Source organism: Armigeres subalbatus, chromosome 3 (assembly GCF_024139115.2).
Source record: "Armigeres subalbatus isolate Guangzhou_Male chromosome 3, GZ_Asu_2, whole genome shotgun sequence".
Classification (NCBI taxonomy): domain Eukaryota; kingdom Metazoa; phylum Arthropoda; class Insecta; order Diptera; family Culicidae; genus Armigeres; species Armigeres subalbatus.
The window spans coordinates 328,198,876-328,225,281 of NC_085141.1; the positions used below are offsets into that span (position 1 = coordinate 328,198,876).

General features: G+C 43.1%; 1 protein-coding gene and 1 long non-coding RNA gene across 2 annotated transcripts; both read right to left on the reverse strand.

Annotated features, from left to right (window-relative positions):
- Positions 1–4,710: 4,710 nt before the first annotated feature.
- Positions 4,711–6,103, reverse strand: LOC134221177 (uncharacterized). Its single transcript, XR_009982244.1, has 2 exons — positions 5,617–6,103; positions 4,711–5,554 (listed from the first exon to the last, which is right to left on the reverse strand). It is a non-coding gene; the product is annotated as an uncharacterized LOC134221177 (long non-coding RNA).
- A 14,861-nt stretch (positions 6,104–20,964) lies between these two features.
- Positions 20,965–22,895, reverse strand: LOC134221178 (small glutamine-rich tetratricopeptide repeat-containing protein alpha-like). Its single transcript, XM_062700370.1, has 4 exons — positions 22,668–22,895; positions 22,049–22,591; positions 21,790–21,919; positions 20,965–21,721 (listed from the first exon to the last, which is right to left on the reverse strand). Exons 1-4 carry the CDS (start codon positions 22,671–22,673, stop codon positions 21,594–21,596), a joined length of 807 nt encoding a protein of 268 aa, XP_062556354.1. The 5' UTR covers positions 22,674–22,895; the 3' UTR covers positions 20,965–21,593.
- Between the last annotated feature and the right edge of the window lie 3,511 nt (positions 22,896–26,406).

The window sequence follows — 26,406 nt, forward strand, 5'->3', positions numbered from 1 at the left end:
TTACTCAGGTACACTAAGTACTCGTTCTTTTTCTTCCCTTGCACTAAAGTGGTTCCTAATGAAATACAGCTTGCCTTTTAACGTTGTGTTCTCTATCTGCATTTTCCCAATCTCGTCGATTCCAGATCAGAAATTTCCTCCCTCCTATACCCCACCATAGGTGGTTTGCAGTACTTTTCTTGCAATGGAAGAGTTAACTCATCATCATCATCATCTATCTACCTGCATACCTGGTTGGCTACATTGTCGATACACCTATGCCTAGCGTATTGAAGAGCTCCATAATCGTCTGTCTTGGGCGATGTTCCTCCAGTTTCCCCGAACGTTCAGGGTCCGATTCCACCGCGTGCAGCCAGCGTGTTCGTCGCCTTCCACGAAGTCGCCAGCCCCTATCTGATTATCTGTTGAATATTGTTTTTGCTATTCTTTCTTCCGACATTCGCACTAAGTGACCAGCCCACTGATGTCTGCCGTATTTTATACGATTAACAATATTTTCTTCTTTGTATACTTGATACAGCTCATGATTCATGCGTCTGCGTCACACACCATTTTCTAGTTTCCCTCCGTGTATTGTAGGGGAAGTGGGGGTAGCACGCCCATAGGGGTTAAAACGCGCCACCCCTGAATAAGATTAAATATCCCCATTTTGATTATTTTCAATAGTCTATACGATAAAGCAATGAAAAATATTGCCATTGGATACATATATTTCATGATTTTTCTCTAGTTATACATGAAAAACTCGAAAAAACGATTTTTGCGTGTTTTGATGCAATTCTAGCTCGGTGGAATTTAGTCTTTCTGTCGCTGTTATACATTGATAAATTAATAATTGAGCCATGAGCCATGCTGCTTACTCGTGTTCTTTATGTTCCACACGAAATCGTCGTCAAAAATGGTTTTAAAACGATTTTATAGGCCTTCAAACTTCTGAGGTCGGTGTGGGGCATTACGCCCATGCTCATTTCGTATGACCGAAACAGCTGAAACATTCGGTTAATTGCCTTAATGTAGGCAATTAAAATGAAAATCAGTACGATAAGCACATGCGCGTTTTAACCCATCCACTGGCGCATCTCACCCCGCATGGTTTAAAAACCATTTTTTTTTCGGGTGCTTTTTAAAAATCAAATTTCTGTGCAATAAAATGGACAATTAGATATCTGTTATCGGTAGTCAGTCGCAGATATGCTGTTCTTCAGTATGCGCTGATGAAAACTGGCTGAAATGGTGGTTTTCATTGATAAAAATGGCATTTTCCTTAACGTGGGCGTCCTACCCCCAGTTCCCCTACGCAGCACTTTTCGCTCGAAAACCCCGAAAGCTCTCCGGTCCGCCTCTTTTAAAGTCCATGCTTCATGTCCATAAAGGGCCACCGGTAGAAGCAGAGTTTTGTATAGAGCAAATTTCGATTCCGTCTGCATGTTGCGGGACCTAAGATGGCTACGTAATCCGTAAAAGCCCCTATTCGCAGCAGTAATACGTCTTTTCACTTCACGGGAAACGACATTGTCATATGTCACAAGCATTCCAAGGTAAACAAATTCTTCAACAACTTCAAACACATCCCCATCAAGCACTACCTCAGCATCAACACCACTAGGACTTCCTCTATCTCTACCTGCCAACATGTACTTTGTACTTTGTAGAGTTAATGATTAAGCCTATTCCCTCCTCAGTGGGACAAAAGCCTCCACTACTGCTTTGCGATCGATTCCAATGAGGTCGATGTCATCCGCAAAGCCCAGGAGCATATGCGACCGTGTGATGATAGTGCCGTTCCTCTGCACGCCAGATCTCCTAATAGCGCCCTCGAGTTAGAGATGGGCGCTCCGCTCAGGAGCTGTTCCAATGATTCGCTTCCTTACATTGGGCTGATGAGCCATGGATCTTTTTTAAAAAAGCCCAGCTCAGCAGCTCACTTTAAATTGATGAAATCATTGTCAAACACGCGCCTAGAGAAACTCCCTCGAGCGTACGCACTCGAGTACGCGCGCTGTTGTATTTTGTACAGCACAAACGAAAATACCACGCTCGCGGTACACCACACAAGCGAGCTTGTATGAGCATTCCAGTCCAGTACCGCACACGTGCTGATCGTTTATTATTTGCACCTCAAGCACCATCAAGCCAAGCGACAGAAATCATTTCTGCTGCAGAGAGGAATAAGAAACACACAAGCAAAAATAATCTAGCTTGCCGCCTATTTCTTAACCCATACCCACATACCGGTACTCGGCGCTACGAACGGACACACAAAAGATATACCTAGTAGTGCGGTAGCGAACGAACCGTACTAAGCAAAAGATCCGAAGATCCGAACAACTCTCAGTTCCGCTCATGTCGTCGTCCAGCTCGAAATTGCTGTGACATGGAAGCGAGAGCTGCGCCACTAGCTCAGATCCGTGCGACACGGATCTCGATCCGGATCAGTCGCGACCGATTCTAGCGAGCGAACCGTGTGGTTCAAACGAACCGAGCTGGGTGCTGTGTCTTGCACGGAGCGGATCTTTTACTTGCGACGGGTTTTCCCGCCAGCATACTGCTACATGTGCACTCGGTTTGTTTGTAGCACCGTATTCTGTATTTTTTTACTCTCTTGTTTTTATTTCTCTCGCATTTCGGGAACCAATATAGATGAATGGGCTCGCTTGTATGAAAATGTCAACTACGCATGGTTAGAAGGGTTAGAAGCGCGCGCAAACAAGGCATTGATTTACTGCACCCAGTATGAAGAGAAAACTTATGACACGTGATATGGTTCATATACATATCAGAGACTAGGGACTGAATTATTTAAATTAACGATTTGAGAAACGTTATCAACAAAATGTAACTTAGAATTATGAATAGAAAATAATGTTGAGTTAGTTTTTGTATAGAAATAAATGTGATGGTTCTAAATGAACTCCTAGACTTCAAAACTAGACGGTCAGAAAAAGCGTAATAAATGTTATTAGTTTAAAATTGTCAGTTTTTCAATAGAAATTATTACCTCACTGTAGCCAAACATTTTAAAAATTTCAAAGAAAGGTAAATAGATGAATGATGAATGAATGAATAAATTAATGAATGACATAAATTTTTCAAATTTTTGAACAATAATTAAAATAATAATATTAACAATTATGTTTTATTATATGTATCATTAAAGAACTGAAGAGCTGATCCAAGGAGCTGACTCTTTTCAATGAGCTGAACGGATCAGATCCGCTCACTGCAATGAGCTGTTTTGCCCATCTCTACCTCGAGTGCAATGTTGAACAATAAATTCGAAAGTGCGTCACCCTGCTTCAATCCGTCTAAGGTCACAAACGAGGTTGACACTTCGTCTGCAATCCGGATACTTGATTTCGAGCCACCCAGCGTTGCACGTATCAGTCTAATCAGTTTCGCCGGAAAACCGGACAGTTCGGACATTATCTGCCACAGCTCATTTCTTTTCACTGAATCGTACGCTGCTTTGAAATCAATGAACAGATGGTGAGTCTGCAAGTTGTACTCCCGGAATTTATCAAGGATCATCCGCAGGCTAAACATCTGATCCGTCGTTGATCGGCCCTCACGAAAACCTGACTGGTATTCGCCGACGAAGGACTCCTCAAGCGGTCTCATCTCGGTCATTGAACATGGCGGGCACTGGCGCAGTCTTATGCCGTGCGTCATTGACAGTTGCGTAAAACCTCCGCATATCGTTTCTATTAATGTTTTTCTGCGCTTCAGCAATCACACTCTGTTACTAACCCTGTCAGCAGTACAACCACTTTAGCTCGGGTATGGTGAATGCCACGATGCGACCGTTGTTACCATGACAACCTAGGCGCACATCGAAGAAGGCATAACCCCCCCCCCCAGAGGCGACTTTTTTATAAGAAAAATTTTTTTGAAGGAAAAAAATGTTCAGAAACCCCCCCCCCCAGACGAATTTTCTGGCTACGCCACTGGCGTGAGATGAAAAAATGAAAAAAGAGTAGAGTAGAGTGGGGCAAGAGTGCGCGTGGGGTAAGAGTACGTTTTCGATTTTTTGAAGTAATATAAAAAGATAAACTAGCAACACTGCATCAGTTTGACAGGTATTCTGGCCAACTATTATCAATGAGCTAGACTTACTAAGGTGACGCAGACCAGTATATGTGTATGTAGTAGTAATCAAAAATGTTGTGACGTCACTACTTGCTCACGGTAAGTAGTTTATATGGGAAATACAATAAAATACGAGATTTCTTTGAAATACGGCGAATTTTTGCCATGAATTTATAAGAAAATAATAAAATTGAACTTATATGGTAATTTGCCAAATGTTGAACAGCTGAATTTGGCTCGATGGTGAACACCATTGTATTTTTGTTATACAAGAATTTCAGCTGTAAAACTGTAATCGATTTCTCCGAGGATTTATCTCAATTCTTTTTCTTATTATCGATAAGAGCATTGTTCACGTACTTCGGTATTATTGTAAAACTGTGTTTAGCGTGCCCTTGTACGCAAAAGAAAACCGCAATACTAAAAAAGGTGCTTAATTTTTTTTATTTCGTTTAGAAATTGGATGTTCTCATGTGATATATCATTCTTTAATGAATTCTTATAGCCTGTTCAGATTGCGAGCTTCATAACTGGATATCATACCGAATAAAAAAAACGTTTGAACTTTGACATCAAGATACTAATTTATAAAGCTTGTGACCTGAATAGGCTCTTCCGAATAAATTTACTTTTTGGTTAAAATGTATGTATTTTTTCTCTCGTTATTACACAAATACACACTCACACACGCACACACACAGCATAATACTTATACAAACATTAATTTCTAAAATGCTTCAATTTCCTCTCATTCTTTCTCCTTACAGCACTTTTACTTTCATTCAATGTGGTTTTCTTGATCTTATTCTTTTTTGCATTTTTGAATTTTTGGATTTTTTTCTCTCTGTCTTGTTTCTGCAAATGTCGGATCCTGATAGCAATTCGTTTTCTGTTATCTGTGATTTAGTGTTTTCGTAATACTCTACGTGAACGAGAAAGGCAAAACGACGCAATTCAATCCAAAAAGCATTTTTTCGAAAGTTATTAATATAGAAACATGTTATTATAAGTAGAACAAATTCCCTGTTTTATTACCTGATTCTGGAGCAATTTTATTTTAGCTTTTCTTCTTCGAGCCAATCTTTCCAGGTAGTCCAACTTTTTATTACGTTTCGTGGTTATTTTCTCCGATTTGTTGCTTGGAACTGTCTTAACGTCTTCGAGAAAAGTGGAGTTGAGAACATCTTGGCATCCAGAGTCTTCCAAGGTATCGCCAATTCTGAGATCCTCAAACTCACTGCACGCCAGCTGGTTTGTTGAAATTCGATCAAGTGGTATTGGCACAGCTAATTCAATTGCTTCAAGCAGTACATCCATGTTTGAATAACCACGAACCGTATCTGAAGGATCTTCGAGTGCACAGTCTACGGATGCATTTTCGGCAACTAATGCAACTAATGCTTTTTATTCTTTGCGGCGATAACGTTTGTAGAACTTCCCACCTCCACGGTACGAATTGAAGGAATAGCTAAAATCAGAACAAACAACCCATTAATGAACTGAATGAAGAAATTGAATATTCAATCTTACCATCTTTAACCAAAATGTTCCGGCCACAGCTGATTAGATCGCGTTTAATGGTGGCATTTGTGGCGAATGCATCCGGGTTGAAGTGTTGGGAGCAAACGTACAATACTGTACCAGGATCTTTCATGATTCCACAAAACTTGAGCCATTTAGCCCGCTTCGTGGGCTCTTTTGGAAACAAGTGGAAGCTGGCTAAATTTTCACTTTTTTTGCCTCTCCGGAGGTTATTTGGCACACATTCACTGCACACCGCGGCATAACTAAAATACCGATCGAGAACTGAAGTCAAAACGAATAAAACCCCGCACGAAATGAAATAAAACTTGATAAAAAGTTAACTTTTCGACACTTTTCTACCATCGATTGAAAGTAAACACAAATAGTGACGTAGGCAACATGGCTGACAGTTTTACTTTTTTGACATTTGTGTATCTTACACAAAAATCACGCACACTATCGATTGCAACTGCGTCACCTTTGGTCTAGCTCCTTGAACTATTATCATGTGTAATTGTAAACGATTTGAATAAACAACAAGGGAGATATGGAGTTAGATAACTTTTTGGTCATTTTGCTAAAAATAATTGGGTTTCCGCAACTAGTATTTGATTACCATATATACGTTCAATCAGGTGAACATTATACCATTTCGATAACCTATTGTATAGAGTAGTTTATGGTACAGAACACCAATCCGGTTGGTTTTCCAATAAGTCAAAACCATTACTTGAATATTTTTTGGGACTGTGGGGTAAAAGTACGCAGGAACCGGTGGGGCAAGAGTACGCATATGAATCTTCAAGTTATGATGTCAAACCCGTATCTCCGGCCAAAATAAGACTTCTTCCAAAGCGCAAAGATCCACAACTAAGAAAAAAGGGACAGAATTCGAAATTATCACATGTTTTTAGGATAAGTTGAAGTAATTCGGTGTTAGAAAGGACTTAGCGAACAAAGCACTGAAGCGAAATAATGAAATTGTATTAGGACTTGTTGTACACCTAAACATAGCACGAAAACACAATTTCATCTAAATGATAATTTCATTTAATCAAAAGAAACATCCATAAATTACGCAACGTTTAGCTGGGAGGGGTTGCGAGATGTGTGGCGATCCATATAATTTTTAGAGGATTTATACATATAGTATAAGATAGGGGGGAGAGGTGATGAAATAGCCAAATTTTACGTTACATGATTGGTGGACTTTCTTTAAGGAAAATGTTTTTATATACGCCACGCGAAACCTGATATATATTTTTACCTCTGTAGTTTTTTTTGCATATATAAAAAACAATGGTTTTTCGTATGAAAGTGCACATTTTTGGGACTCCCTCCCCCTTCAAGAGTTACGTAATCTTTAAACATTTCCTAATATATGCTTATTAAACATCAATTAAATGTTATTAACTCTTATTTGTGGTAATATATACTCAAAGCACATGATTGGATAAATGCGTACTCTTACCCCACCCGATGCGCACTTTTACCCCACCGGTGGGGTAAGAGTGCGTTTTTCACTTGTCTTGCAATAAGGGTTCTACTAAAACGAATCTCAATAATTTCAATATTTTTTCCACTGGGTAACATAAAGGAAGAGTATATAAATCATCGACACTGATTTGATATGCAGAAGCTTGCTTCATAAGGGCCACATGATCGATTGAAAACTAAGTGCGTACTCTTGCCCCACTCTACTCTAAATAAGAAGTGGTTCAAATTACGATTCGAGTATTAGCACAAGGTCAAGTGCGTACGCCAGTACTTTCAGCCGCGTTGCTGAATGGATTGCTGCAACCGAAAATGTCAACGTGAGCAGCACGAACATTGAACCTCAATTAGGTGCACAGCGAAATAAAATACTGAACCCCGTAGCTAGGCCATTGTTCGGTGAACCTGCTGGATTCGACACAAGGCAGCGCTAATAAAAGAAGACGTCGTTGTGGATTTCAACACTTTCGTCCGCTGGTTGGAGGATGAGATGGACAATCAACTAGCCAGCATCAACCCCGTGTTTGGAGCCAAGAAGCCGAATAACCAGGTGAAGTCGAGACAGGTCGTCTTCAACGTCAACAGTCGCGAAGAAGTAGAAGAAAAGAAGTGTCCAATGGTCTCGGTAAGTTCGCATTCTAGTCTAGAAAAATGTGAGCAATTCCGTAAACTTTCGGTTGCACAACGTCGTTCTACTGCCAAATCGTGCAAAGTTTGCTACGTCTGTCTGTTATCGGATCACGCCAGGAGAAATTTTAAATCCGATAAAAAATGCTCAATTTGCAATAAAAATCACCACGACCTGGTCCATTGCGACGATGTTTCTAGGAATAACAGGCCCAGCCAGTCGGATATAGCGTCGAACGTGTGTAACATAAATGGCAAGAACGTCAATACACTGCTTCGTGTTGCCAAAGTCAAAGTTTGTGGTCCAAATGGCATCGAAGAAGTGTTTGCCATGTTCGACGAAGGTTCATCGTTGTCAATGATGGATGCAGATATTGCAGATGTTGCGACACGAATTGAATTACATGGACGGACTTCCACAGTAAACTACCGATGGACGAACGGCATTTCGCTTCGCATAAGGAGGAGCATTCTATGATACTGTCATTCAACATCTCTGGGCCGTCGGAACAAGCAAAGTGTTTTAAAGCCAGTAACATCCACATTGTGAAGAACCTCGATCTACCCATAGCACAGAGAACAGACATGGATGCTCGAACAAAATTTCGTTAAAAACGTGTGTAAAGATTTAAATCGCACCTCAGCGCCGCCAATGCAGGCTTCCCGACATAAAAACTCAATTTCACTAAGTGATGGCGTTGGCATACACTTCATAAACAATGTAGTGCTGCCACCTAGGAGCGAGCCTAGGAGCAATTCGGAATGAACACTAGCGCTAAAAAGTAAAACACGGCAAATTTTAACCATATTTATCAGCACACTAGCACCGCGCAACGGGGGCATAACGACATACTTTAAAATGACCAGTACAAACTTTTACACAAGTCCGCGAATGAAGATGAACGTCTGTTCTCTGTGCCCATAGTGAAAATCGACATTGCGAAGGTGAAGAAGCGATATCCAATGCTCGATGAGGATAAGCTGAACGCGGTTCAAAACGCTCGCCCCTGCATGCTAATCGGTTCGAACAACGCAGGCTTGATTGTGCCATTGAAAACAGTTCAATATTCACTGGATGGACTGCAGTTGACACGTTGTCACTTGGGCTGAACTATACATGGCGTTATCGAACCCAACGGAGCTGGAGATCACAATCTGACAATCATACGTTTCTATGCTCTGAGGACGATGACGTCGAGCTAATGGAGTTAATCAAGCAGATGTACAAGGTGGAAAACTTCGGAATCATTGGGCAACTGCCGAAGATATCAGACGAGGATCAACGCGCTATTGATATCATGAACCGTACAATTATACACCGCGGAGAGCGCTTCGAAGTGGGACAAATCTATAAATATAATACGTTCCCGCACAGCAAGCCGCAAGCCCCGAGGCGCCTCCAAGTCATGGAAAAGAAAATGGACTCAAATCCTGATTTCGCTGCAAAGTACTGTAGCAAAATAGAAAACTGCATCGAAAAAGCATACGCTCGGAAGCTGGAACCTGATGAGCTTCATGAAACTTCAAACACCTGGTACCTGTCACACTTCAGCGTGGAAACCGCCGGGAAATTTCGACTAGTTATGGATGCCAAAGCAAAATCCCACGGCTTCTCTCTCAACGATCTGTTGCTGAAGGGCCCCGACTTCGTTCCTCCATTGATTGCGGTTCTGATGCGTGCACGAAGGAAGAAGTTCGCCTTTGTAGCAGACATAAGGGAGCATCCACAAATTACGTAACGCTTAGGGGGGGGGGGGGGGGTTGCCCGAAGTGTGACAACCCATACAAAAATTTTGGATGCTTCATACAAAAAGTGTGACATAGGGGGGAGGGGGGGTTGAAAATGACCAATTTTTGCGTTACGTAATTAATGGATCTTCCCTAAAGGAAATGTTCCACCAGATCCTTATTCGTCGTGTGGACTCCCAGCGTTTCTTTTTCCGAGGCATGGATCGCTCCATGCCACCCGACGTGTATGTAATGATGGTGATGATTTTCGGAGCTGTGTCCTCTCCTTCCATGGCGCAATTCATTAAAAATTTCAACGCCAAAGAGTTGGAAGAAGTGTTTCCCGGCGTGGAACGAGCCGTTTTGAAGCAACACTATAGTGCTGTCCAATGAGCAGCTCGAAGTAGCTCGAAGTTGTTCCCGTCCTGCTCGTTCTTTTTTGTCAACAAATGGGCATGAGCAGGACAGGGAGAAACTTCGAGCTACTTCAAGCTCTCATTGGACAGCACTTATGTGGACGACTTTTTTGATTGCGCGGAACCGAGGAGGCCGCTGTTGAACTTGTTCAGCGTGTCATCGAGGTACATAAGCACGGCGGATTAAAGCTAACAAAATTTTTGTCAATCGATTTATGGCATTGGATACCATCGCAGTTGAATGTCGCCGACTTAGCAACGAAGTCTTGTAAGTTTGAATGTGTGAAGGAATGGCTAAAGGGTCCGGATTTTCTGCTCAAAGACAGCAGTGAGTGGCCAACTGATGCACCGGTGGAATTGTCACCCACTGAAATGGTGAGTTGCCATTCTGAGGTAATTCTCGATTTGTCGGCGGGTTCATTGTGCTGTACCTTGCACGAAGAAAACTTAGTCGATCTGCCCGATATTAAATGTTTCTCAGATTTCAATCGGTTGATAAGGTAAACAGCATACTATCTGAAAATGAGAAAAATGTTGAGATTACCCAAGAACGAGAAGCCTTACTGTACATGATATGTCCGATGCAAAAAATGCGTGGTACAGGAAGGTGCAATCGGAGGTCTTCAAAGAAGAGCGTCGCAGCATAAAGAATTCGTGAAAAGCAGCAGTCGTTTGAGAACCTACTTGCCGTTCCTACAAGATGGGTTGATCTGCATGCGAGGCCGCGTGTAAGTTGACAGCAAGCCGTTCGAAGTTAATAACCCCGTCATTCTGCCGAACAATCATCCTTTTTCAAAAGGATGATTGTCCGGCAGAATGACGGGGTTATTAACTTCGGCAAAACGCGGCAGTCACCTTTCCTGGCAATCTGGAATGAAACCTTGATCCCCTGAAGGTTACTCAAAATCTCATTCCGAAAGCCAAAAAACTCGGAATCAGATTCCACAATTGGTGGAGTCCTTTGCTTCTTCGCATGAATCAAATCAACTGGGCAATGTGGGGTTTAATTAAGTTCCTTTAGCGTGTGATTATACATTACCACATCAGCGAGTCAATTGGTGATCAGCAAGCCATGACTCGACCTCTTCTTGTCTGACCTTCGCGGCGTTCACACGCACCGACGAAGAGCTGCTGTCATCGCATTTCGTTCCGGCCATTTGGGGCCACACATTTTGGCGATCCTGCCAGCCTATTTTTTGGATCCTGACGCTGATTTCAATAGGTGAGTTGCATTCAGGGGGTTAATGTGCTAATTAGTAAAATATTCACAAGGCAAGGTGGTTTGTATTACCACAAAGGTGATTTGGAAAATCACAAACCGCGTCGGGACGACCGCTAGAAAATGGAATGTGGTTTGATAAATCACAAAGCGCATCTGGAAGACTGCTGGAAAACGGATTGTGGTTTAGAAAATCACAAAACGCGTCGGGACGACCGCTGGAAAACGGATTGTGGTTTGGAAAATCACAAAGCGCGTCGGTAAGACCGTTAGCGTCTATCATAAAGCGTCTAAAAGACCGCTGGAGAACGGATTGAGGTTTGGAAAATCACAAAGTGCGTCGGAAAGACCGTTAAAAAACGGATTGTGGTTTGGAAAATCACAGAGCGCGTCTGAAAGTAGGGGGCCCTCCTTAGTCGTGCGGTAAGACGCGCGGCTACAAAGCAAGACCATGCTGAGAGTGGCTGGGTTCGATTCCCGGTGCCGGTCTAGGCAATTTTCGGATTGGAAATTGTCTCGTCTTCCCTGGGCATAAAAGTATCATCGTGTTAGCCTCATGATATACGAATGCAAAAATGGTAACTTGGCTTAGAAACCTCGCAGTTAATAACTGTGGAAATGCTCAATGAACACTAAGCTACGAGGCGGCTTTGTCCCAGTGTGGGGATGTAATGCGCCAATAAGGAGGGAGGCGTCTGAAAGTCCGCTGGAAAATTGATTGTCGTTTGGAATACAAGAGGCGTCTGGAAGACTCTCGAGGTGAGTGCTGATTTTGGTTAAAATAAATTAAGTTTGATATTTATACACTTTAGTGATATTTATACACGCGGCTTTAGTGTACATGAGACAGTAGTAAAGCAAGTTCTAACGAAATCAGAGAAATATGGAAAACTATCGTATGCTACAAAGTTGTTTGGAAGGCAAAATATATTATCTTGAAGTTTATTTTGGAATACACTGACTTAGTAGTCATGACGGAATTACCCGTTGGATCTACTGGCAACGATTTTCGGTTTCTGTTGAATTTTGTTCCCATTAATAGTGGTACATGTGCATTTTTCAAACAAACTTGAAATTTATCAAGAAACTTCGCATATTTCTCATTATTGTGCTTCCAGTTGAAAACCGAAGTGAGCTCTCGCGACGATTGAGTTTTTCCTTATTTCCTGATGTCGCAACTGCATCGCGACTAGTGCGCATCTATGCCACCGCCATGCGCCATGATGCGCACTAGTCGCGACTTAGTTGCGACAAAAGGAAACGGGAGAAAACTCGATTGTCGCGAGAGCTCACTTCGGTTTTCAACTGGAAGTACAATACTACCTTTATGCATATCAGCCATAACACTTTGTTACAGTTGATATGCAGAAAATTGCTAATTTGAATTTTATTTTCGAAGTTTTTGGAAAAATGCGTCTCCTGTAAAATTTACTCAATGTACCACTTTCGCTGGCACCGGTTCCTACACGAGAGCACACAGACAGACGTGTGTGTTCCTTTCTCTAAAGTCGGGCTATTCTCAAAGATGCCGATGATTGACGATCATAATCGTTATACAATCGTCTATTTCTTTAATGAGAAGTTCAAGTCGCTGATAAATTTCATAAATATGTGAGATTCGTTGAAACTCAATTCGAAACCTAAAGTTATCCGTACAGGCCGTGTGGCGAGTATACCAGCAAAGCCTTGCGTAAATTTTATGCAGAAGGAGTTAAGTAATGTGACCAGATATATTTTGTGCCAGCGCGGGACAAAATTTTGTAAATCCTTGTTTTTATTCAAAAATGTGCTCAAGTCAAAACTTTAAAATTTGATAAACCCCTCTTGGACTCGCTTGGCCCTGTATCAAAAACACAATCCCACCTCTGTTGTGAATGAATCTGTTCAACTTTTTACAACGGTGCGAGTTCCTGATAGTTAAACTTATTTGTATTGTTTGCATGATTCATTTAGCTAACATTCAAAGTGATCCTATTATTCGTTTTATGCAATTAGGCAAAGTGCTCAAATTTGCTTAAAATCCCTACATCTTACTCAGGTTTTTTTATTATTCCCCGCAAACTGACACACGATTTATCATATTTTTTTCCATAAGCTTGAAACAAAAAAAGATCCGAGCTACATAAAATTCGTCGAACTTGCTCAGATTTCAAGTGAAGTTTTTACTGAAATAATAACAACATACGAACACGATGTGAGTTGAAATTGAAGAGATCCTACATTCAGAGATCTTGAGCCAATCGAGCATTGAGTACTGTCAGAATCTGTGCCAAAAGAGCATTGTTATTTTTCTTATTATTTCTTGTTGTTGACTTCTACTGTAGTGTTGATTTTCGAGATTTGTCGGCTATGCAGTCTGATTTATTAGAACATATTTTTAAATTTTGTCCAGCGTTTCGACATCGGGGTCAATGTCTTCTTCCAGGAGAAAAAAATGATCGCTTTTTGTTAAGTATGGTAGGCGTTCCATTACAAAGAGCAAACAATTTTTTTACCTGAAGAAGACATCGCACTCGATGCCGAAACGTTGGACAAAATTTAAAAATTTGTTCTTATAAATCAGTCTGTATAGCCGAAAAATCTCGAAAATTTATTATTTCTGTGAATTTTGAAATGATTTCAGTTCTTCACTTTAAAAGCATTGTTATTGTTGAAGATTGAGTAAAATATTCCTCAATAGCACGTTCAAATCTTCCATTTCACTTATTATAGTTCTTTTAGTAGGTATCCAATTTAATGTCTATCCTCGTGTCCATGAGGATTTGACTAGGATCACTAGAATACACCAAAGCAGGCTTGTTGAAATTCCTCAAACTCGCTAGAGTTTAGGACGAAATGAAATTGGAAACCAACAAACACGTGTTTTAAGTGAGTGCTTGTGCTGCCGCTCAGCGTTGCACTATCACAGTTATAATTTTGTAGGAGACGGAAAGATACAAATGACGTTGATGACAATATGAGAAACCTTTGGAGAAATCTCTTTTCTGTGTCCAAATTATATTTATTACATCTTAAATAAAATTATTATTAGTAACAAACAGAGTAAGAAAGAGCTTAACAAATTTATTTAGCTCTTCCTTAAGCACCAAACGCAATACAACGGAACGGTAACGGATACGGAAAATTTTACATTTAGCCCATATATTTTCTGTCCAATTTTCCGTTTCTGTTGCCGTTCCGTTGTATGTCGTTTGGGGCTTTACTCTGTTTGTTACTGATGATAATTTTATTTAAGGTGTACGAAATATAATTTGGACGCAGAAAAAAGGTTAAACAACATGCGAGTGTGACCGTGGCGTTGGGTGAAAGACCACTCATCAAGCCTCCGGAGCGATGCTTTGTATGAGACGAAAATCGGAAATCATTAATCAATATAATAAATTTTCAAAATCTTATAGGTTCTTGAAGAACGTTTACTAAATTACTGCTATTTATTAAATATTTCTTTATTTCGCGGGACATTGTCTTGAAATAAGTGAAACGCGGGACATTTCGCGGGACTCTTTTCAGCGCGGGACAAATGGTGAAAATGCGGGACTGTCCCGCGAAACGCGGGACGTCTGGTCACCTTAGAGTTAAGCCAAAATTCACTGCAGCGTACGCATACGTATGCTCCTCAACAGAACGAGATAGCTAAAAGGAGAAACAGGACGTTAAATGAAATGGGATTGGGCATGCTATTGGATGCAGGCTTACCTCGACGATTCTGGGCGGAGGCGGTGAACACTGCAGCCTATATACAGAACCGGTTACCATCATCAGCAATTGAATTAACGCCATATGAGATGTGCTTCGGTTCCAAACAGGATTTGCAGCATTAGAATGTCTTCGGTTGCAAGGCTTATGTATGGATACCCCAACAGAAGAGGAAGAAGTCTGAAGAAAAGGCAACGTCGGATATGCTTCGGACAGCAAAGCTTATCGTTTGTTGGATACGAGTACTGGACAGATAGTCATCAGTCGTGACGTCCGGTTCTTGGAGCTCAAAGAGGAACCAAAGAACGTAGAGGATGAGACCGACCGTGACATACAAGACGAATTGAAACATGAAGAAGAGGATATTGCAGTTCACTTGTTATGCGAACAGAGTGAAAAAGAAGTACACTGCTAAAAAAGTTTACACACAAAAGACTTTGAAGTATGCTCTTTTGACTATAAAGTATTCAATTATGACTTCAAAAATATATTTTAGTTATACTAGATAAAGATTGTCGCTTCGGTTCCCTTTGTTCTGCTGTCCGGAACATGTTGGGTACCAAGCTGTCAAATCGTATGGATTTTCCTTCTTTGACATTTAGCTCCCCTATCCTCGCCAGCAAAAGATGTTCCGGACAACGACGACAGCGGCAATCTCGTCATCAGTTCAGTTCGAGACAGCAACACGTACGGACGTGTTTCTTGCTCGCGCATTTTTTCGAAGTGTTTTTTCTCGTTCTTTCGCTGTTTACGTTTTCGCTTGTCGCGTTGGCGTTATTTTCTCCCGGACCCGTCATGGGAGCCGATTCGGTCGCTGGAAAAGTGCCTAAGCGCACTGCTCTTGGAGGCGCGGGTAACCCCTCCAAGCAGCTTTTGCAGAGCAACGTGTTCTCGCCGTTGCCGCTTGATGACGCCGGCAATCCGCCGAAAAAGAGGAAGAAGCAGCAATCGCAGCTGCCGCAGGTGCAACCGGAGCGGAAGGAGAAGTGCCCGCCCGTGTTTGTGAAGGGCGATCCGCCGGATTTACGCCCAAAAATTCGCCAGCTGATCGCTAAGGGGCTGAAATGTACTTTTCGGCTCTGCAGCGAGGGCGTGAAAGTGATGCCGGCCAACCGGGACCATCATCAATCCGTCGTGGAGTTCCTCGAGGTCCACAAGTATGAGTACTACACTCATGACCACCCCGGCACGAAGCCGCTCAAGGCTTTGCTGCGAGGACTTCACGACATGAAGGAGGAAGAGCTCCAAGCAGAGCTTGAAAGTTGCGGACTGAAGCCAGTAGCCGTCCACAAGATTGCTCGTCACGACAAGGCGAGGAAATATCGCGACCAGCTTTACCTGATCCATCTGGAGCACGGCTCCACTACCTGGAAGGACCTGAAGCTGGTTGGCGTTATAAATTACACCGTCGTTGACTGGGAGCGATATCGGCCAGTGCACCGCGATGTCACGCAATGCACCAACTGCTTCAATTTCGGGCACGGCACCAGGAACTGCCGCATGAAGCCGCGCTGCAACAAGTGTGGCGAACCCCATCCGACTGACGAGTGCGACAAAATGGAGGTGGCCGATCCCAAGTGCGCCAACTGTGGCGACAAACATCAGGCCACCACAAAGGGCTGCCCAAAGCGAGCCGAGTTCCTGGAAATCCGGAAGAAGGCTTCCACCAGGACCATGCCGAAGAAGAACCGTGTTCCTGTAATCAACGAGGTGAACTTTCCAGCCATCCCTGCTCCCCGTCGTGTGATTCCAATACTCCCACCGCTACAGCCGCACAAGCGACTGGCAGCGGCAGCTGCATCGGTCCAAGCTCCAACATCGTCGGCACCATCCAACAGCGCCTGGCCCACGTTCCCTCCTCCTGGGTTCCGTCGGCAGTCGGAGAACGAAGCCGTCCCACCGGAGGAATCTGCCCCGCTGTACACTCCGGAGCAACTGATGCCGATCTTCGCGCAGCTCGCCACTCGACTGCGCGGCTGCAAAACCCGATTCGACCAGGTATTCACACTTGGCATGTTCATCATTGAAAATGGCTGCTAGGGTGGGCCTGGTCAACTGGAACGCTTGCTCGCTAAAGAGCAAAACAATCGAGCTGAGGGATTTCCTTGAGGAGAAGGAAATAGACGTGGCGTTCATCACCGAAACGCACCTAAAACCGGAGGTGAACGTCAACATCCCGGACTTCCGCATCGTGCGACTCGACCGGCCGACCAGGGGAGGTGGTGTGGCCATCGCTCTTCGCTACAACATCAACTGTCGTCTGCTTCCAAGCTTCCAGCTCAGTGTCATCGAGGCCATCGGTGTCGAAATCACCACTTCAGTCGGCACAATCGCGCTCATCGCGGCGTACTGTCCAACGCAAGCCAAAGCCGGCGATGGATCATCGGCTGCCCTTCGGAGGGACATCGTCAAGCTGACGCGGAGGCAAGGCCAGTATATCATTGCCGGCGACTTGAATGCCAAACATCAAGCCTGGGGCAACAGTCGCGGCAATCGAAACGGCACCATCTGGAGCAACGACATGGAGGAAGGCCACTACACGATCCTGAGCCCGGATTCCCCCACTCGGCTGAGTCGGTCCGGTGCACACGCAACGCTCGACCTCTACGTAACAAACCTGAGTGACCACGTCTCGCAGCCGGTTGTATACCAGGAGCTCAGTTCGGATCACTATCCGGTGGTGGCGGAACTGGGCTCCTCGGTCAATCGGCACCAGCAGTTACGGCGGAACTACCACCGAGTGAACTGGCAGCGTTTCCAGCAGTGCGTCGATAACACCGTCGACTACGAGGTGCGTCCGGAGACGCCGGAAAGTATCGACCGCCAGCTGTGCGCTATCGAGGAGGCGATCACGGCGGCCCGAGAGCAACACGTACCGACGGCTCGGCAGGTAAGCAACTCCTTAAACATCGATACACTCACCAAAGATTTGATTCGATTGCGGAATGTCACTCGCAGGCAGTTTCAGCGTACTGGACTGCCTGAGCTTAAGGCACGCTGCAATCGATTCACAAAAATTATCAAGGCCAGAATGGTGGACCTAAAAAATAACGGCTTCTCGAATAAGATCCGCACTCTCCCAGATTATGCTAAGCCGTTCTGGAAAATGACCAAAATTCTAAAATCCAAGCCTCGGCCCATTCCACCTTTGATCCCACTAGACAATAATGGCTCTAAGGATCGCTTGATAACTCCTGCAGAGAAGGTCGCTGAAATAGGTCGTCACTTCGTCAGCTCACACAATCTTGGGCAGAACATCGTCAGTCCACGCGAAGCAGCCGTCAACGAGCATGCTAACAACATCCATTTGATTCCCAACGACTTCTCGGAGGAGTTGGAGATCTCAGCTGACGAATTGACGGCCTATATCAAATCGTCGAAGAACATGAAGGCCCCAGGCTTCGACAGCATCCTGAATCTCGAGCTCAAACACATGAGTGCTCCGTTCTTTGAGCACCTATCGCTGATCTTTAATCAGTGTCTCCGGCTTAGCTACTTCCCATCGTCCTGGAAGTCAGCGAAAGTCATCCCCATCCGGAAGCCTGGGAAGGATCCTTCCTCCCCCAAAAGTTATCGACCCATCAGCCTTCTCTCAGGATTATCCAAGCTATTCGAAAAAGCTATTCATCATCGGTTACTTGAGTCTGCCGAAAATCTCAACATTTTGCTCGAGGAACAGTTTGGTTTCCGACGCGGTCGGTCAACTGTACACCAACTGACCCGAGTTACCAACGTCCTCAGACGGAACAAGTTTGTCTCGAAAACATCCGCCATGGCCTTACTCGATGTCGAGAAGGCATTTGACAATGTATGGCATGATGGCCTGGTGTACAAACTACAACGCTACAATCTTCCCAGCTACCTGGTGAAAATCATCAACAATTACCTGTCGGCAAGGACATTCCGGGTCTCAATCAGCGGAGCGAGTTCCAATGCGCACAACATCGTCGCAGGCGTCCCCAGGGCAGTATCCTCGGGCCCCTGCTTTTCAATCTGTTCACCTCCGACATGCCAGAACCTCCAGAAGGCGGCATTCTGTCTCTGTTCGCAGATGACACATCCATCGTCTACAACGGTAGAGTGATCAGAGCGCTAGTGGCAAAACTCCAACGAGGCCTGGATGCCCTGACAGAGTACCTCACCAGCTGGAAGATCTGTATCAACGCGGCGAAGACCCAGGTCATCATTTTCCCCACTCCAAATCCCTAAACTTGTTCCGCCTGGGGACTGTAAAATCATCCTCAATGGCACGACTGTGGAATGGGCCAATGAGGCCGGCTACCTTGGCTTGACCTCGACAGCAAGCTTATTTTCAGGCAACAGGTTGACAAAACGGTGACAAAGTGTAACGTCTTGTTGAAACTACTGTACCCTTTGATCAACCGCCGGTCGTCATTGTCCCTGAAAAATAAGCTTGCTGTCTACAAGCAAATCATCCTCCCTGTGATCGAATATGGCATGCCGGTCTGGGAGAGCTGCGCTAAAACCCACCACCTCAAACTTCAACGGGTCCAAAACAAATTCCTGAGGATGATCCTCAACACCCCTCCCAGGACAAGAACATCCGAGGTCCACCGTCTGGCCGGAATAAAAACCTTACATGAACGCTTTGGTGAGTGTAAAGAAAAGTTTAGGGTCCGTTGCTTGCATTCGGATCAGGCTCCAATTAGGGCGCTAGTTCCAATCTAGGTTATCAAATTTTTATTGTAAATATTAGTGTACATAGTAGTTAGGTTATCAAATTTTAAAAACACACTAGCGCCTCCTAAAGGCCGTCATGATATATCATATTAACACTTAAATAACAATATAAACATGAAAAGTTAAAATTGAAGTTGGAGGGCCAAGCCGGCCGAGCACTGTACATGTAGAAAAATAATAATTGCAGAACAGAAAATGATTAAATAAAGAAGAATTTTACTACTACTACAGCGACAATCTTTATCTAGTAACTAAAATATCTTTTGGATAATCCCTACGATGTTGTGGACGTGCAAGAGGAGCAAGTCGCGGCACTGCCAATTGCTCAATATGATTGATTACTGATTACGATCAGAAATTTTTATGAAGCAGCCTCCGGGGTACTCGAATGGCTATCCATATACGGTTTGTTTGTTGAAGCGGATTCGGATAGATGCCACACTGAATGACATGGGCTTCCGGAGATCATCGGCTGTTCCAGTGTTCCGTGTTTGTACTTGCCCATTGTGGATGGTTTGTATTAGAAATACTAGAATAAGAGATCGGCGAAGACGCCATCTTGTTTCCAATCGAACCGTCAAAAGCGGTTCCAATTCGACTTGTTATAGGGTTGCTAGACGATACCGTTGTTGTATGCAGAACGGAGCAGGAATACAGAGGAAATAGTAGCTGTTTTGAGTAAAATCTTCCGAATTGCGGAATTGGGAGATTTAAAGTTTTTCCTGGGAATTCGAATTCGACAGCTGGTTGACCGATATGTTCTAAGTCAGCAGTCCTATGTGCTGAAGACGTTATCAAGGTTCAACATGGAAAAGTCCGGCGTGTACCTATGACGAGCAGATTCGTACAACAAAAGGAGGAGGATAGTGAACCTCTGACAGATCCACCACAATAAAGTCTTGTAGGTGCTTTGTTATACATCGCAGTCAATACACGCCCTGACATTGCTATGGTAACTTCCATTCTCTAGCGGCGGGTGGCTAAACCAACGATGGCGGATTTTAATGAAGCTAAGCGGGTGCTTCGTTACCTGAATGGTACAGCAGATTACGAGCTGCACCTGGATGGTGGTAGAAACCTTTAATTGGAATGCTTCGTTGTGCAGACTGGGCTGGCGAAGTCGACAACAGGAAATTCAACACTGGCTATATGTTCAAGTTCGGTGAAGGCCAACAAGCCCTGGGGTAGCAGGAAGCAAACTTGTGTATCCCTTAGCACTGAGGTGAAGTACATTGCGCTAGCTGAATGCTTGCAAGAACTGCAGTGGCTACGTCGATTAATTGAAGATTTAGGTGAACATCTAGCGTTGTCGATCAGCCCAAAGGCATATAATTAACGTTAGACGTATTGCCTAGTATTAACACGTTGCTGATTTGCCGTGGCCCGGGGATACGTTGACAATAACAGTATATAAGAATGGGAAGCCAATCCCAAAAATAAATTTCGGAATAAATATTAAGTACTACAACAAGATCAATTTACTTTTGTTTAATATGCACTCCAGTTTAGAGCTTAGTACCACGATGCATATTACGAATAATTATAATTAAAATGCTTATCGTTTGTTCATTAGCTACATGCAGCTTCCGTCATATTATGTGGGTGTGTGTACTTCTACGACGAAATACATTTAACAATCGGATTGGTCGAGGAAAAGGATAGAATAGAATAGGGATACAGCCTATAAAAGTATATTAACTGGTCATTCAGGATAAGCGATTTATAAATTGAAAAATAAAACCCTATCCAAATTATAAATAAACAAAATTGACTTTATAATTGCCACAAATCCTTGATCTAAAACTACACTCAGTTTGGTGTGCTCCATAGACAATGTGCCCTTGCTCTTTCTACATATTTCCATAGTGATGTGAATGTGGTAAATGTTTTTTTTTGTCTATTGTTGTGTGGTGCTGCCTAACATTTTCGACATCATTTAATAAAATATGAACAAAATAAACAGAAACGAAATTGCGACATTCGTTATTCTCTAATGCTTATGCTGGTTCAGTGTCACCCATCAAAAAGGGGTGGACTAGCGTAGTGTTTTTTTTTCTAAACCACACCGGTGCCGTGTAGTAGAAGGTACGCAATGCAGAAAATTACGTTTTTCCTTTTTTGAACCGCTGTCTTGCCTGCGCTTTAGAATAGCGATTACGCGGCGGTCTTGGATCGCTACCTCCTATGTCGCCATTTTCCGTTTCCTCGGCATCTTTGGTTGATTTGAAATCTAGTTTGGGAAAACGTTTTTTATGATAGTATGTGCAAGTGTAAGTTTCAAAAAGACAAATTTTATACCTTCTAGCAGATTAACAGGTGGATCCAGCAGTCCTTTGCGTTGTAACTTGGTGTAGTAACGAATCATTTTTGCTATTCCAAAACCAATTGCGGCTACTACAAGCACCACTAGCACCATCAATGCTGTGTACTGAAAATAGCACAAAAATAGGATAGATAGGACCAAAAATCAAAGCTATCTCATAATAATCTGGTGCTAATCGAACGACTATTCCACCCTACGGTTATGAATGGTAAAGCTTCAAAATCCCCTGCATACCTTTATCGTCGGGGTGTCCGCCAGCAGCATGTCAGCAAACACAATAAACAGCCCCACGATGCACCCGATTCCGGCGCCCAGCACCGGCGTGCGCTTCTCCTGTTCGATGTCGCGGTTGCTCAGGTCGGCAGCCTTCCGTGCCGCCTGTATAATGCCCATGTCCTGCGGCTGGAGCTGCAGTGCCTTGCCGTACGACAGCAGTGCCGAATCGTACTGCCCGACGCCCATGTGAACCTCCGCCTTCCGGTAGTACCCTTTGGCCCAGGTCGGGTTCAGCGCGATGGCCGAATCGGCATCCTCGTTGGCATAGTAGTACTGCTGCTGTTTGAGGAAGGCCAACGAACGATTGCTGTACAGAATGGCATCGTTCGGGTTCAGCTTGATGGCGTGCGAATAATGCAGGATGGCCTCCGTAAAGTTGCCCACCTTGACACACTTGTTACCTTCCTCTTTCAGCTCGTCCGCCGTCAGGTTTAGGTTGCTTTTTCCTCCTTCCTTCTCCGGACCGCTGCCGCCGTTACTGGAATTGTTATCCTTGGAGTCCTGTTCAAATGTCCAACAGCTCTTAAGTGAGTGGTCCAATGATCGATAAATAATTCCCAAGGCGCTATTTACTTACCACCATCGTTTCGCTGGACACCCACCGCCCTAATCGGCTGATCAATATTTTATCTGACTGGCGAAAATCGCTGCAATCTCAAGTGTATCCGTTTTTATCTTTCAAGTTAAAATGATAAGCCCCGATTGGGATTATAAAATATTTTTCTCCTTTCATAAAGTCATATTTTTAGAAGCGAGACACAAAACACTGTTGTTTTTCGGAAAAATATTTTTAAATGGCCAGCGAAAATGTCAGAACTCATACAATGTTGCCAGTATTGAAATCAAAACCAATAACAAAAATCTGGCGTAATATTTGGAAATGGCTAAACAAAAATCGAAAACGAGAAAATTGCCTCCTCACACAAGACTTAAACCACAGACAAACAGACGTAACACTGAGGAAATTCCCATCGACCATGAGCTCAACGGTCGTTTTAAATTCAACTGCTTGCGAGTTTCACATCCAGGGGCGCGCGCATCGTATACCTGTGTATTTGACATCTCACACTAACGCATTCTGTTGACATTGTTGTACTAAACTTTGTTTCGTACAAAATGCACGTTGGTAAAATAACTGGGCGATGGATTTTGGAACAAATTGTTCTAGCTGTTACGTCTGTTTGTCTGTGCTGAAACGAACTTATGCTACACTAATTGACAAATCCAAGTGATAAAAAGAAGAAGACATGCGATGGTGAGAAACAACAAAATCATTCATGGCGAAGTATACGGCGGCGATTTTAAAATGTCCGTATAAAATTGAAAACCAATTCTAATTAAAAACTAATCAATGTAAAGTGCGAGAAAAATGGAAATCTATATTTTAGGTGCATTACACGAAAAATTTTTTTTTTAGAATGATGTGTTCTAAATCTAGCTTTTTATTTTTCTCGCACTTTACATTCATTAGTTTTTAATTAGAATACCTTTTGTTCGGATCTCGAAAAAACTTGTTTTTGTAGCAGCTTTGTTGTTGCAGCTCAAAACTGAAATGGTTTTATATTTTAACCGTTTTACAAATAATTCTACTTTCCAACTTACATGAGTAGTTTTCCCCTATTCACAAACACTGTTCTGCTTTTCCAACTCCGCTTTAGATCCTACAAGCTAAATACATATCTCTTTTATATAAATTTCCACTCTTATTAATCTTTTCAATTACCTTTCGCTTCGCTATGTGTACATAAGCAATATAATCTAGTTTATTCCCTGCAAATTCTCACTAATTTAATTATTCAATTCCTGGTTTTCTATTCTGTTCACCGTAGCAAAATTAATATTTGTTTTTGTTTATTTTATTGTCCCCAACAAAGTTTACTATTTCTACTTACCAAATTCATCCACCACATTTCACCCACCAATCGCACAGGGTTGCCAGGTGCCGCAACAGCCCCTCCCGTAACTCTGGCGCAGGACTCTTGTAGCGTAGCCGGATGTTCCGTCTTCTAACTCAGGCACCGCAACTTTTGTCTCTACACGCCTGTTTCTATTCGAAGCACCACTCGAAGGACGATCTCCTAACTCTTCTTTACACTTTGGCCTTGCACTAACCCACTGTTTCTGATGATCATTGGTTTGCCGCAGTGTTTCTCTAGTACGAATATCTGTAAGTTTACTGTTCAACACATAATTCGCTTTTAAGGACATTCCTCCAGTCAATTTAGCCATCCGGTTCCCTTCTAGAGAACAGTTCTTTCGTACGTCCACTGTTTGCTCCAACGGCTTTTCCAACTTCATATGCTCTACGATAGATATTGTTGTAGGTTTTGGAATTTTCTTGACTGTACTTTTCTTTGCTGGGTAAGCCGCGTTATGGCTAGCGAATATTGCCTCTTGGACCGGCTTCTTGTATGGACCATAAACTGTCCATCCTAATGTTGATCTCACCGCTATAGGTTCGCCTAAACCTCCAATCCGCGACTCCAATGGTGCCATCAGATGTAGATGCTTCAACCCAATAAGAATTCGTGGTGCTTCCATTGAATAGTCAGCCACATCCAAACCTTGTAAATGATGGTATTGATTTGCAAATTCAGCAAACTGCATCATCCGTTTTGGTAATCCGAGATCTCTAACCGTATGTACATTTCGCACTTCGATTTTCTGGGTTGAAACTAAGCTGGAGACTTCCAAATTAATTTTCTTTGACTCTCTCTCTACTCTTGACATCCCAGCCGTCCACGACACGTGTAAAGGTTGAACAACTCCGTCACATTCTAGCTCCTCCGCCACAGATGATTCAATCAATGTATACGACGAACCTTTGTCCAGAAATGCAAGGATCTTCAACGTCTTGCGACCATTATGAACCATCACCGGTACAATACGGAAGTTCGTTGGAGACGGTACCAAGTTCATATGTACGTTACACGTAGACTGTGCGTACAGCTGATGCAGCAGGGTATTATGAGACCCGTGACAGTTTGCCACCTTGCAGTGGATGTTCATCCTGCACCTTGTGCATTACTATATCGTTGTCTGATAGCAGATAAATGAATATATCTTCACCGAGATCTTCACATAGATAAAAGCGATCTAATGTAATCTGCATGCTGATTTGTGATTGATTGTGCGATAATGTAATACTTGGGATTACTTTGGCAATTTAGTATTCTATTCATTGGCGTAAATAAGGGGGGGGCTAGGAGGGGCTTAGCCCTCCCTAGAAAAAAATTAGCCCCCCCTAGGATTTGATAAAGTTATTTAGCATTGATATCAGTTTTCAACATATAGCATAATGAATTACCGAAAAAGTTTGAAGACTAAAGAGTTATCTCTCATATTCACTCTATCATACTTAATGAAATGAGTGGAAGAAAAATTAGCTTGTTTCTGAATTCTGAGAAAAATTCCCATCAGCATCCGAGAAGGATTCTCATCAGAATCCGAGAAGAATTCTCACTTCAATCTCTAAAGAATTCTTTTCGGATTCATCGAAGTATTCCAATCGTAATCCAGAAGAATTCCTTCTGGATTCTTTCCAGTATTATTAAGCAATACCCTAGGGAATCTGTGAAAACTACCCTTTAAAATCCATGGAAGATTTGCTTTAGAATCTCTCGTTGATTTACTCCGGAATATCTCCAGATTCGTTTTAAGATTGGTTTAGGAATTCCTTGACAAATCAGAATCCTTCGACGATTTGCTTCGTAATCCTTTGAAGATTTAATTCGGAGTCTCTCGATGTTTTGCAAATGATCTGCGTTGGGATCTCTGGACGATAAAGAATCCGGCTGACGATTAGCTTCGGAATCCCGCGAAGAATTGCTTCAGAATCATTCGACGTTTCGTTTCGGAATACATCGACGGTTTGCTTCAGAATTCTCATAGATTTTGTTCGGAGTCCCTTAACGAAATTTTTTTGGAACCATTCGACGATTTGCTTCGAAATCCTTTGATGATTTGCATCGGAATCCCTCAACGATGTGCTTCAACATCCTTGGAGGATTCCTTTCGGGATCGCTGGAGGATTCTTTTCGAAATAACTGAAGGATTAATTCGGAGTTGCTCGAAGATTTGTTTCGAAGTCCTTCGACGGATTGCTTCGGAATCCTTCGACGATATGCGTCTTCATCCCTGGAACATTGCTCATGAAATACCTGGAACATATTGGAATTCCTGGAGGGTTTTCGACGAAATCCCTGGAATATTCCCCTTCAAGTTCCTGAAATATTCCCGTCGAAATTCCTGGAGGGTGAAGGATCCCTGGTACATTCTCGTCGGAATCCTTGAAATTTTTCCGTTGGAATTCCTGA

What these genes read in the sequence shown, in the direction of transcription:
- LOC134221178 (XM_062700370.1), bottom strand. An exon ending in CGGACACCCCGACGATAAAG is followed by an intron (nt 21,920 to 22,048) that starts GTATGCAGGGGA and finishes TGCTATTTTCAG; the next exon opens with TACACAGCATTGATGGTGCT. An exon ending in ACCTGTTAATCTGCTAGAAG is followed by an intron (nt 21,722 to 21,789) that starts GTATAAAATTTG and finishes TTCCCAAACTAG; the next exon opens with ATTTCAAATCAACCAAAGAT.